Source organism: Pimephales promelas, chromosome 23 (genome assembly GCF_988280905.1).
Source record: "Pimephales promelas chromosome 23, fPimPro1.hap1.1, whole genome shotgun sequence".
NCBI classification, from domain to species: Eukaryota; Metazoa; Chordata; class Actinopteri; order Cypriniformes; family Leuciscidae; genus Pimephales; species Pimephales promelas.
Window position 1 is genome coordinate 8,871,648 of NC_142791.1, and position 14,743 is coordinate 8,886,390.

The 14,743-nt window shown below is 36.7% G+C and overlaps 1 protein-coding gene across 2 annotated transcripts in view; it reads right to left on the reverse strand.

The window, feature by feature from the left end:
• efnb3a (ephrin B3a) overlaps positions 1–14,447 on the reverse strand; it is a 38,873-nt gene extending 24,426 nt beyond the window's left edge. For both annotated transcript variants that reach the window (XM_089126525.1, XM_039675670.2), the window contains exon 1: positions 13,403–14,447. In XM_089126525.1, coding sequence (XP_088982651.1) covers positions 13,403–13,746 — 344 coding nt within the window. In that variant the 5' untranslated portion in view covers positions 13,747–14,447. The remainder of the gene's footprint in view (positions 1–13,402) is intronic.
• Between the last annotated feature and the right edge of the window lie 296 nt (positions 14,448–14,743).

A 14,743-nucleotide genomic window follows, 5' to 3' on the forward strand; every position in this document is an offset into this window, starting at 1 on the left:
GCATATGTATGGCTTTGCTTGCCAATGTGATGAAAATGAGCGTGTGTAGAGGTTACGTTTTGTCTACAATAGTAAAACCTGGAATCGCTTAGATTGTGTGAAGCAGCCAAGGGCTTAAAGGGAAAGTTCATCCAAAAATGTATATTTCGGTCATCATTTACTTACCCTCATTTCATTTTTAAAACCCGTATGACTTTCTTCTGTTAAACAGTCGCTCTTTTCAATGCAATGATAATGAGTGGGGACTTCCAGGTTTCAAAAATGACTCAAAAGCACCATAAAAGTATCATAAAATAATCCATACAACTTATGCAAGAATCAGAATTTAAGCTATCATTTAATTATCTTCCCCTTCAGCGAGACGTTAACAGCTGTGTCCGGATCATTGAGTCAATGAGTTAACAGCGAACTCAATCAGTTTAATTTCTAAATGAATCGGACCCATTACACCCTTGTTTTTTGGGGGGTCTACTACTGTAGAACACATTTTCATGCGTGAATGTTTACAAACATTATTTTTCACATTTTTCACATTGCAGCACCTCTTTTCCCAGTCGGTTTCACTCTCAAGAGCACAGTGTGCTCTGATTTTGGCTGGACCAGGGATTGTAATTGGTCAAACACTTTGAGTGTGCTTCTGAAAAGTCACGCCCCTTACCATCAACACAGTACTAACTTATTTCATCCATGCCTATTTTTTTTTTTTTTACATTTTTGCCTATGATATAGTTGGGATTTCTATAAATGAAGAATATTGTGGCTTGTATGATCCCAGAAGAAAACAAGTGTACAATCTAGGTACTTCAGAGAGAATTTAGAATCAGTGATTACTGATTATAGAGATGGTAAATTTGTAACTTTGCAGACCTTTTTCATATTCAAACAGTAACATTACACACTAAAAGTTAAAAATGCAAACAAGCATAAGACCCCATTTAAGAAGAAAATTACAGGCTTTGGTGTTTTCTGAATGCATTGTAGTTTATGCCAAAAACTCACTAATCAATTAAATGAAAAAAACACACCAAAGGCTGTCTTTTTGTGCTGCTTGTATTGCCGTATTAAGGCGAGACACTGCAGGTGAATAGGATAAAAATTGTAACAGATTTCACCATGAAACTTTACCAGTTGATTACTCGCATTAATAGGAGAAAAAAAATGTATTGCAAGTATTCTGTAATTTTATGTTTACATATGCTAATCAGGCTATATCTAATTAAATATGTGCTAATATGCATTTATTTTGAAGTGACGAATCTGACCATTGAAAAAAAACAAGGTTTAAAATTATGTTTGCATTTTGTTGAAAAGACGTTTTCAGAGGGGATTATGAATATCTCCTTTTGTTACCCTGTAAATCAGAAAATACTGTCAATAGCCTTAAAAATAGATTTCCACCCTATTTTTAGGCATGAAATGTCATAAATCAGGCCAAGAATGATATATCAACAAATCCATCAGAACAAACCTTCACACTATAGTTAGGAATACGGCTGTAAAGTTTGCTGTATGTAGGTGTTACAGATGTGGAGAATTGAGCATTTTTGAGTTAAATGGCCCATTTTACTTTCATGATTGGTTGCTGATAAACAGGAAATGACCATATTTGGATCCGACAGCAATGACGAGGAGAGAGAGAGCTTTCTAACGATGTGTGCGATGACAGGGTGCGGATTGCGATTGCGGATTGCGATCACAGAGTAGCGGGATGATTTAGAATGCCAACTTTTGAGGAATTTAGGTGAAATCTACACACGTAAACAGACAAAGTGTAGTAAAATAAAGACCTAAATGTGTATTTTGGACTTTTTTTCAGCACAAGTCTGAAAGAAGACATGTTATTGAATACAAATAGGCCAACATCTCAAAATTGACCAGTGAAAAAAAAAAAAAAAACAGATTAAAAAAAAAAACAGATGATAGAAAGAAAAAGGGGATTATGTGACAATATCATATGCAAATATATGAAAGTTTTCATAAAAACAACTTTGAGCACAGCACACAACTATTATTCAGTATTTCATAACACATTTTCAGTAAAAACCAAAGACCAAAGCTAAAACACAGCACTAAAAAGCTCCTATACCTGCATCCTCTTGAGACAAAAAAAAGCTGTGGCATTTACCAGACTGACATTTTAGCTCTATTCAGAGACAGAGTCTTATTCTGAAGTTGAAAATTTACCTCCCAAGTAACCCCACTGCAGATAAAGGCATTTTGTAGGCCCTTCACTCCTCGCTCTAAGTGTATAAAGCTTGACATTTTCATCAGGCCGAGACATCCAAGCAAAACTCCAATTAACCACACCGCAGTTTGTAAGACACCATAGCACAGAGAGACGGACAGATCTAAAAAAAAAAAAAACCTTCCTAGTCAGCCAGATAGGAAGGGAAAAAAAGTTAAAATCATGTGACAGCAAAAGCACCTGATCTGTGTATCAACATATACATTAACACAATGAGTTTAGGCCTCAATCAGTCATCCGTCACACCTAGCACACATGACCAAGATGCAAACAAAGCCAATGTGATCTTAGCCTATTCATTAGCTACTAACATAAGGGATCAGACTGAGGGCAAAATCATATGATAATCAGACGCTTTAAATTATCAAACGAAAATTCAGAACACCACTGTTTGGCGCAAAACACAAACTAAGACTTCGAGGTTTACATTGTGCTGCTCATCGAACAAAGCAATTTAACATAGGCTTTGAATTGTGATGACCACACCACACACACATGCACACTCTGACCATTGATGAACTGGGTTAATCAGACTGTCTGTATGTTTAGTTATATATAGAGACCTGTTTAATCCTTTTGTCTGTGTGATATATTTACCTAATTGAGTGCGATAGAAGACACAGGGGGGCAATCTGGCATTCTTTGCTGGTTAAACTGGACTGCGATTGGTTAGTGAACTCACCCCACACTGTTTAGATAAAGGTTAGAGGCGGTTGGCCTGATTACGTAGGTGTTGTGGATTTCTGTGCTGGTTTGATGCTTCTCATTGGTATGTTTGAATCCCAGTACACTTGCACTGCAGAAGTGGAGTGACTTTGGGCCGCCCTTGGGTTTCCAAGGCTGTCGGAAGCTTTAAATCCAGACTCTGTTTTCCCCTTTCACTTATCAACAAACTTCCACTTCACTCACACCAACACAACATTTACCCATGAACCCATGTTGGGCTTCCCAACATGGGTTTGTTTTCAGCAAGATAATCCGACAGACTGAAAATGAAGTGAAAATCATAATAATTCGCTATATAAATGCCTCATTCATCCATAATAATTCCAAAATCATGCGAGTGTCTTATGTTATTTGAGAAAAGCAGGTGAGGGCTTTCATTGTAAATAACCATCAAAATTAAATTTCTGGCTGTGGCAAACTACCGTCAGTGTTAAAAGGGTCATAGAGAGGGTAGAACATGATTGTGAAATACTACATTGTGACTGTTTTGGGACATTCAATGTTGTCCAAAGTGTAGTAGAGTATGGCCCCTTTAATTTCGCAACCGAAGACAAAGGCACATTTCATCTAACACTCATTTAATCTTTCATCTTGTTTTCCTTACGCTCAAGCAAATGGTACGTTAACCTCAAATCCTGCCACCCCGCAGATCCCAACTGTTCTGTCTAAACGGAAGACATTTCTATCAGAGAGCTGTCAGACCCCTGCTGAGGCATTCGAAGCATGGCGACCATTACCAAGACCACCCCAGAATAGCAAAAGGACAAAAATCAAATCTTAGCATAATACAATATATTGATGGAGGAAAATGTAACATGCTACATCTGTTTCTGACTACACTACACTGATTTTTCAAAGGCTTTCGAGCATGTCAAAATTTCCCTGTTATGCGATCATCAGTTGACAAGCTGAATGCATTTTTCTTTCCTTTTCACTGGAAAAAAAAACAGCTTTGCTTATTGAAGAAATTGACTGTTATTGTCTGTTCATGGTTCAAGTGAATTGCAGAAATATTGTGCGTTCTTTGCAGTGGTTATCAGACCTGCCAAAGTGAAATTTTCTTTCGGGTTGGTGATTTTTGCAAATATATTTATTCATGGAAAAGGTGATTTTTGGTTAAAACTTTAGTAGAATCAAACTTTTTTTTGCACTGAAGTGAACAGACAATCAAAGTGAGAAATGTCTACATGCATATTTGAAACATTCCATGAACTCTGATTTTTAATACACTGCCATCTGAAACTGATCTTTTTATGTATGAAAGATGCGGCATGAAATGACGATGTTTATCTTCATTTACATGGAAATTTAAGAAACATATTCTTGCATCGGAAAAATTACACTTCAGACTAGAAATAAACCCTCTCAAATCAGTTTAAGTACTTTAAAGTAAATGGATCAGAATTATACTCATGATCAATTCATCACTGCAGAATCACAAGTACAAAAGCTCCCTATTGCCACACTAAAGCAACAGAAGGCTGATTGAGCTAAAACTCAAACAAATCCAAGAAGTGAACCACAGATTACACTTCACCTCACCGCAGCAATGTGGAAAATTACCTCTATTTTGAGTTTATATAATGACACTATATTATTGTAATTTTTTGTAATTGCACAAAACTAGGGATATTTCCCTTCCCCATATCCTCTAAAAATGCATGTAGATCCCCTGAAGTTACAAACCCAGATTGTCTTTAAAAATAAAACGTATAAATATTGCAGTAAATAATTAAGTAAACTTTTTTCGGCGATTTAAAAACGGAGAATGTTTCTTTTAGGGTTAGGATTAGTCCATACTGAATCTGTGAACTTTTTTCTTATTATCTGCACTGTTTATGAGGTAAAATTATGCAAATGTTTTCATATTTAAATCGCAGTAAAGCATATAAGAGCAAAATATTTAATAAACGAACATAACAAGTGGCAATTTGCCATAAAATGACCATTCTGTGTTAATCTGATTCCATGTGGGTCTAGACTCCAGTAACTCGTATTGAGCTTTGATTAAAAACAAAAAAGTATGTAGTCATTTAAAAGAGTGTATGTGTGTTGAGTTTATGATCATCAAGACCTGCTGAGGGCACCAAGATTATCTTAAGGGCTCGGAGAGTGTTGTTTCATGTTCTTATCAGTGCTATTTAATTAGCTAAGGGCTGGAGATAGCTTACACATTCCTGAACTCAGTTGGACTGAAACTCACTTACCACGTGGCAGAGAACCACATGCCACAATTGTAAAGTGACTCCCATATGCAAACACAAAAAGCCTAAAACTATGGATGCAAAGATATGGAACTTCTGGGTGTGATAACGGTAAACTATAATCAACAGCTTGCCGTGGCCGATGCAATAACCGATACTTCACTTTTCGAGTTAACACATTCAACGGTAGCAGCTACCTAATTAAAAACCGGTGTCATTTGAAAGCTTCTGATCTAGATAAATCTTAACATCTGTAGCACATTAAACAGCAGTCTTTATGTTTCACAATTAATAAAATAATGTATAATCACAGGAATCTGTCAAATATCATCCAGATTAGATCATACAGTTGGAAAGGTCTTACTAACATTTTTGAAAAGTTTCACATGCTCATTAAGGCTCCATTTATTTGATCTAAAATACAATAAAAACAGTATTGATTTAAAATAACTGCTTTCGGTATTTTTGTAGAAAACATGATACATTCTTTGATGAATAGAATGCAACAGCCTTTGGTTGAAAAAAACTTTTTTGTTGCAATGCAAAAGTATTTAGTCACTTTTGGTCAAATGAATGTTGCTGAATACAATCTTACTGGCTCCAAACTTTTGAACAGTGGTGTAATTGAAAGCCCTCAGATGCACATGTAAAGAGTGTTGACACACACAGGATGGGTCTTTGTGATTAAAAATAGCTAGTAGACGGTGTTCAACAAAATAGTATCAAATAGAGGTCACAATTTTTCAAAACTGAACTACTTTTCACTAATGCACATTACAAAAAAAGCATGGTGCAATACTGAAAATAATAATGTAATATATATTATAGCTTATTGGCAAATAATATGTTCAGCCAACAACATGTTGTGCACCTCTACACAAAGCATATCTGGGTGGTCTTCTGTTGTGGTCAGGTTGAGGAGCTCTAGGGAGCTGGTGGGCCCAGAGGCCACTGACTCCTCAGCCCAACATGAAAAGACTCATCAAGCTCCAAACACGACGATGATTAAAAATGAACGTCACTAAAAATAACCTTCCCTTTGTTTGGAAGGGAGGGAGGGGAGGGCAAAGGGAGAGAGGATAACTCCCAACTCACTTTTCATCTGTTCTCGCACTTTCTCTCAACTCTCCGTTTTCATGTTCGAAACCGAGCCATGTGGGAATTAACCAAATCTGATTCTTTTTAAAGATTGTGGATAAAATGTTCAGAGACCTGTTTAGTATACACACATCTTTTCAGAGTGGAGGTGTGTGGGTCCAACAATTTCACACATTTTACCAATTTAAATCTGAAGATTCATTTTGGGTCTATAATGAGACATAATGACCACGATGCATTAGTCTATAAAAACAAATGCATGTTCTCATCGCTGTCGGTTTACTTTTCTTAAAGGTGTTTCTTGACAATCTAATGTTCATGATTCACATATTAGGCCTGACAATTAGCTACATTTTTCCTTCAGAAGCAATAAATGCTCATCCGAGCTTCATGAGGATGGCAAACAAGGTAGAAAAATAGAGAAAGAGGAGGAGGAATGATTTTTACCAATAAATTGAATAACATCAGAACCCTAATCCTGTATATCCTCAATCCATGGATGACATACAGCGAGAGTGAACAACAGCGAAAGACACAACTGTCGTCATCATAAACGTTGTTTTACAAGGGGTGCTGATGTTAACATGTACAGTATAGTGCAATCCTTGTGTCTGTATTCCACCGTAACACCACCCTCACCCCCCTTGGTTCAGAACAATCATCAGGGTAATCTTAAAACTGTAATTACACTTTCCACACACAGCACAGTATCATGCCAGGGCTTTGAAGGCATGCCAGAGACGCACCTTTGAAACCGAAAATTAAATATGAGTGAAACAAGAGAGGGAGGTTTTCATCGTGAAGATAGCAGGTCCAGCTAAATAACACTGAAACTGAGTGCTCAAAAAGTCAAACTATGAAGTTTCAAGGCTTGCTGGTACTGTATAAATCAAAGGCCTTGGTGAGAACCATAGATGGGGAATATAAATTAATAATAAAATAAGTAACGTAAACAGAGAATTCTGCTTAAATCTCGTTTGTCACATGTTTATCCTGTGAAAATGATTCAAGGACTGTTCTATGTCTATAGAGTTTCACAAAAGATCTCAAGGTCTCCAACTCAGCCTGATCACATTAACATGATTGTAGGTTTCGTACATACTGTTTACACATTTTTGTTAGGATATAGACTGAAAGGTACAATATGTATAAATTGACAGCATCTAAAACATACAAGTATTTACATAAGCACAACTTTAGAAACATAAGAATCATAACACTTCCAATTACATTTATATTACAAATGTATTGCTATAGTTACAGTTGTAATCTAAATTATTTAATTATTTAATCGAATACATTTTCCCAAATGTTGCCTTGTTTTAGCCTAAACATCAGGGCTGTGTTTGGATGGCTATTAGTTGTCTTTTAAACGCAAAATTGTTTTTTGCTGGGTCCACACAACAAATGTTTCAAGTGGTTTTTGCAAATTTAACTGAAAATGCAACTATGTAACTTTAATGACTTCTACAGTCTTCATTCTAGTCTTCATAATCAAGAGCTTCATTAGTTGCACCAGGTGTGCTTGAGCTAGAACATATGAAATATCTGAACTGGCTCGGCTTGTTGAGTGTCATGTTTGAGTCTGACTGCATGTTCGAAATAAGTCAATAGAATAGTCCAAAATGTTAAGAGAAGATATCATCACCCTTCACAAACAAGAAACAGGATACAAAAAGATAGTGAAGGTAGCAAATGTTCCTAGAGACACCGTTGGAAGCATTGAAATTGATCAAAACCATATAAAATATCCACAGAAGTTTTGGGATTCTGTTCTGTCCATGAAACAAAACTGGAACTTTTCGGCCCTAAGGATCGACGATATGTCTGGATGAAGAAGAATGAAGCATATGCTGAAAAGAACACTCTGCCTACAGTTAAGCATGACAGTGGCTCTGTGATGCTCTGGGGCTGCTTTGCATCCTCTGGCACTGGAAACCAGCAGTGTGTTAAAGGCAAGATGGATTAATTGAAGTATCAGAACACTGAGGAAGATGAAGCTTGAACGTCATTGGACCTTTCAACAGGACAATGATCCCAAGTATACCTCAAATTCCACCAAGGCTTGGTTTCAGAAGAGGTCCTAGAAGATTCTACAGTGGCATCCCAGTCACCTAACTTGAACCCTATATAAAATCACTGATGGGATATGAAGGCGGTGGTTGCAGCACACAAACCCAATAATATTACTGAACTGGAGGCAATTGCTCATAAGGAATGAGCTATGATTTCTCAGAAAAGCTGCCAGAAGCTGGTTATACATCTCATTTTCAGGAGCTCATAACAGCAAAAGGGTGTTCTACCAAGTCCTAAAGATGCTTGTCATAAAGGGGTTGAATAATTTTGAGACGGCAGAAGCCATTCAAAGTCTCATTTGAATTAGGGAAAACCACTTGAAAGTGAACACTTGATGTGTTGATCTATTTCAACTACATGTGTTTTATTTATTGCAAACAGCTGTAAGTATGTACTGATTTGCAATGGGGGTTGAATAATTTTAATTACAACTTTAAATGCAATAAGACTGAACCATTTAACAATTTAAAAATCAATGTATTAAATCCATAAATTTAATAGTCTAGGAACCCAAAATGGTTCATAAACATTTGAATGCCTCTAAAGTTGTTCAATTGAAACAATTCTTACAATCTACACAAGCTGTTAATAATGTACGTTTCAGGATCTATGCAAATGTATGTGTGCTAGATTCACACTTTGTGTGTGAATACCTATGATTGCTAATGAGATCACATTGTCAGATTTGCCTACACACAAGCCTCGAGGTTTCAGAACTCAAACAGTTCAAAGTTTCTTGACTAAGTGATGCAAATTAATCTCCTTTCTGTACTGTAAATATCTAATTTGTATTTTCCCAAAGAAATTGTAGAAGAAATATCATAGATAAAGTTGATATGAGCAAAGAAAGAGCAACATGTGAGCAATAGAACAGTAACAGAGAGCGGTGACACAAAAGAATGAGGTAATGAATGAGTGGGGAAAATGAGAAGATGAATAGGTGAAGGGAATGTGACAGAAAGGGAGAACCACATTAACCCCGGAAAGAAAAAGTGAAAGAGAGAAAGTGTGTATAGAGGTAGTAATCCCCTCATAGATGGCTTTGTTGCCCGTCTGATGATGGAGCAGTCCATATGATGAACTAATGGAGGGGTGTAGTGTAGAGGATTATCCTCCCACTCTCACACCCCTGGAAACTGAGGTCAAGTAGTACAATTCCATTTTCAGTCCATTTAATGCCACAATCACAATCTCTCTTTAAACAATATAACGTTTTCCAAGAGCTTATCTCTACTAAAAAACACACTCACACACACAAATGGCTAGGAGATATGGGAGGAACTTGCACCGTGAAGCACATTTACGAATCCTAAATCCATTCTTTCACTAACAATGTTTAATCTTGCGTTGCTCTCGGTCCTATACAAGCTCTATACAAGATCTCTCAACAAAGGAGAACCAATCATCACGTGTATTCACCAGAAAAAAAACAACTGTGACTACACTAGAACGGTCAAAAGTCTGAAGATCTGATTTTGGCTCAGTTCTCTGCCTGTCAGTTTTCCAAAGTATCTTTTCCTACACTTAAAATGTTTTAATTTGAAACGCTTAACCCAGTTAAGAAAGCTTTTATCTGGCTCCAATTAGCAGCTGATTCATTAAATATTGAGGGAGCCATGAAGGATTAAATTTTTAATGTTCATTTGAGGCAGAGAGTTGTACAACAACTTCCCCCGGAGCGATTCATGGAGACAGTCTGTGCTCACCATTGATTACGCTCATTGAGGGGCCGAAATCCACTCCTCTCCTCCCACGCACCCCTCCATCCCATAACCTGTCTGACCCGTTTAAATGTCTTTTTTTTTTTTCTCTCAGCACAAACTCTATGGAAATACTAATGATTTTCTCCAGACATCAGGTGCTACATGACTTAAGAACTTTTAGAGTTTATTGTCAGGTTGACCCTATTTACATTGTAATGCACATTTCTGGTCTTAATGATGTATCGTACTTCATTCTAAAAATTGTTTGTCTTTTTAATCTTTAATAAAAGTAATTAGTTGTTTTTTCCACATTTTTTTCTGCTGAACTTTATCACTTTTTTTCTTCCTAAAATATAAAATGTATATTGTTTGAGACATTATGAGCCATTATGCTTGCAAAATTAAACAATTGGCTTTTATATTATATTACTAACTGTACTTTAAATTACTGTACTGAAGTCAAAGCAAATTATAAAAAATATAATCTGGGAAACATTTACTTTGTATGAAGTTCAGTGAATTTCACATTTGTTTGTAAAGCACTTTTTATTGTAATTTTATTTTATTTTGTGTTCAATATATTTAATAAATACTGTATATATATAAAACAGTATTCAGTGTCTAATATTCATAAAATGAATCACAGCAAGCTCATGATAAAAAAAATCGTATTAAATTAATATTAAATTTTAATATTCTGGCGTGTCTGTATGGCTGCTGAAATGTTCAACTGTCTGGTGTGCATATGTGTTAATAGGCCTATATGTGAGAGAGAGAGAGAGAGAGAGAAGGAGAGAAAAGAAGTGAAAAAAAGAGAGCAAGATGACCTGGGAGGGATGTGACTGGTGGGGTGTGAGTAAACACGTTGACCTTTTCAGATATCATAGGGAACATTTGTTTCATATGGATGAGTGACTTTCTCCATGTCTTTTTTTATATATATATGACTTTATCTGCCCAAACCCCTGAATTCCTTCTCTTTACACAAGTTGAACGTTTTTTTTTTTTTTTTTGCTCAGCCTCAGTTTAATCTTTTTTAATCTTTTTGCTCTTTTAACCAATGATGTTTATCTTTTCTGCCTCTGACTATATGTCTCTACCATGTGTACACTTTTTTTTTAAACTAGTCTTAAAGGAACACTCTGACTTTTTGGGACTTTAGCTTATTCACTGTATCCCCCAGAGTTAGATAAGTCCATACATATATCTTTTCCATCTCCGTGCGTGCTGTAATTCTACCTGACACAACCACCGCTAGCCTAGCTTAGCACAAAGACTGGATGTAAATGGCTCCAGCTAGCATACTAATCACAATAAGTGACAAAATTACACAAACATTTTGTGATTGTATAGTCACAGAGCGTACAAATAACAAGGTCATATGAGACACAGACATCTTTTAACCGTATAAATACTGGGAACTATATTCTAAGAATGCGAAGCACTGCTACTTGGGCGGAGTGATTACCGCAGCACCTGAGACGCACCTTCAGCCCACGTTTCATGGTCCGTGTGGCAAACTCAATTTTTTCAAAATAGTCGTCCTCAGTGAAATGTACTGAGCAAACACGATGGTCCTTGATGATCTCTTCAGGTTTGTTTGGATCTAACGTTATATCCAGAAAAAGTAACTTAGCCATTGATTTATCAGGTCAGCGTGTTTAGTTGGAATTCTATGAAACATGGTATTACCTGGTCTCAACTGTTTAATGTCACAGCTCTTTACAATTTTACAATCTAGTAATTGCTGACTCTATACTCCAACTCTGAACGAACTCTCTGCTCCTCACCACGGTGCTGAGAATATAGTTCCCAATATTTATCCGGTTAAAAGATGGCTGTGTCTCATATGACCTTGAAATTTGTACACTCTGTGACTATACAAATCATAACATGTAACTAGGAAAATGTTTGTGTTATTTTGTCACTTATTGAAATTAGTATGCTAGCTGGAGCCATTTACATCCAGTCTTTGTGCTAAGCAAGGCTAGCAATGGATGCGTCAGATAAAGTTACAGCACGCACGGATATGAAAAAAAGTATGTATGGATTCATCTAACTCTGGGGGATATGGTGAATAAGTCTCAAAAGATCGGCATGTTTCTTTAAAAAGAAAGGTTTCTTTATTTATTAAACTTTCTTCACACTAGGGAAAAAAAGGTTATTTTATGAATGGTTCTTAGGGAAACCAAAAAACGGTTCAATGGTATTGCGGTGAAAACATCAAGAATGTAGTTCCCTAAACAGAATTTTTTTCCCACTTAGTTATTCATGTTCTTCTCAGAGTTGAGTGAAATCGCTAATTCTGTCACTCACTCAAGGTTTAAACTCTTCTATATGTGGCTTCTCATTTCCTCTTGTCCAGAGAGCATCCTCAGCATGGACAAAATTTTGAGTACCTTTGCGTGGGTTTGCAGATTGTGTCACTGTGGGTGAAGCATAAATGGTTTATCTAGGGAAGGCATGCACGCGACCCATAAACGGGAGGCAGCCAGCCGGAAAATGCCCTCCCGTCTCTCTCAGTCGATGGTGTCTGTCCAAACCGTTAACTAGACTGCATCCCCTGGCCAAAGTCACCCCTGTCCCAACTGGGCTTAAATTTATGTGTACAAAGTTTCCCACACTTTCTGACCTATTTCAATGATTGTTCTATCACTTTTCAGTTGACTGGATAATGACTCAGTTTATCAGTAAAAAAAAAAAAAAAAAAAAAAAAAAAAAAAAAAAAAAACAGTTCATAGAAATAGCACTCAGAAAACAGAAAATCCACCCAAAGAAAAACTTCAGTCCATGGCGCACAAATGTATGAAGAGTTCAGATGCAAAAGCCTCTAAATGCCATTTGAAATTTTCTTCTAAAATGATAATTTTTATCAAGCTTGTATGTTTAAGTTCAGTAATTTCACTTTAATGGCAATGAAGATTACCTATTAATTGTTATTTAAGTGAAATTACTGAACTTAAACATACAAGCTTGATAAAAATGGTCATTTTAGAAGAAAATTTCAAATGGCATTTAGAGGCTTTTGCATCTGAACTCTCCGTATAGAACTTTAGAAATCATCCTATATTTTTTAGGTTTTCCAGGACAACTCTATGTGGTTTACAATAAAATTGACTAAAATATCTGTTAAATGGACAATCAAAATAAATATACATTAATAAAAATGCCAAGAATCATCTTATGGTACAACATTTTGTTCCAACTAGCTCAATGCAAGGAATATGTGCATGAATGTGAATTGACAAATTGTATTTTTCATACTACATTTGACTCTCATAGTCCATAGTCTGAACTTGTTGCAAAATTTGTATCTGGGTGCATTAGTTTTCCATCAACCACCAACGTACCTTCTGTTTAAAGAGTTCCAGTAGACTGGCTCCATGTTGGTCGCATCCACAGCTAAACTCATCATCAGGAAGATTAAGAGAAATCCCAATCCACTGACCCAGTCCGAGAACGCCATTGCCACCCAGGCTCCCCTCGTCTGGACTCCCATGTTCCTCCTACAAGACAAATGAATGGGACCTAATGGAGACAAAAGACTAGTGGGGTGCTGAACTTTACTAGATCCCCCTGCAATTGAGGAGATGGTGTGACCGCAACATCCACATCTGAAAGACTCGGAGCATAAATCTCGGAATGTTTGTATAAAGAAAGCAGATTCAGAAACATCAACCTCCTTTTGTTCCATTCAAAGGAGGCAATGACCTCAGCTGAAAGTCTCAAGTACTGTCAGATTTGTGAAGGCAAAGCCATACGAATCTGAATTGGGATGAATTTAGAATAATATTATGATCGTGCATGGGGTGAAGTTAAATGTTTTTGAAGTGCACAGAGACTGGTGAAGGGCGCCAGGTCCACTGCGGGTGATTTCCCCCCCCTAGAAATGTCTCTCCATAAACCGCAGCATTAGCATTTCTGTCAATGTCTTGAAGTTGTATTTTTACTCATGCTGAGTAAATGACGACGACCGGCTGCAAATAATTCGGTCCGTTGGCGGACAAAAGTCTCGCTGAAGCAGAAAACTCAGTTCAAAATGTAACTTTTCGCTCTCATCTAATATCCAAAATATTCACGCTAATAATGGCCAGTCCTGAAACAACGTTGAGGATGTCCACCAACACTTCAGTTAATTACCAAATGAATAACAGTCCGACACGAAAAACAAAAGATAACCCCGGTTTAGGGCAGTAAAGGAAACTAAAGTGACAGTAATCGGTAAGGGTCGTTTGAAACAAACGTAGAGACGATGTGAACAAGAAACGATATATTCCTGTGGTCCATGGAAACAACGCGTGCTGTTCTCCGCTCCGTCCGGTTCTCTGCTGCTCCGCAAAGTCTCGCGCTTTGACTCGCGCGCCGGCGGCGTTGTTGCCAGATCTCAAGAGAATCAAGCAACATCTCCTGAAAAACACAAGGCTAACCGAATTAGATTACCACTGTTTTTATTTTATTTTTATTATTACTTATAAAGATTTGGTGGTTATTTATAAATAAGGGGGGGGGGGGGGGGCTGCTTAATTTAATTGATCAAGACAGAAATACATATTAAATATAATCTAGACTGAGGACGGTTAAATATGCAATACAGAAAAAAATATATTAAATAATAGTATTTTTTAATTACCTATTTCAATAATTTAGGTAATCTAAGGTCATGTCTTTTATTTGCCTATAATAAGCGGACA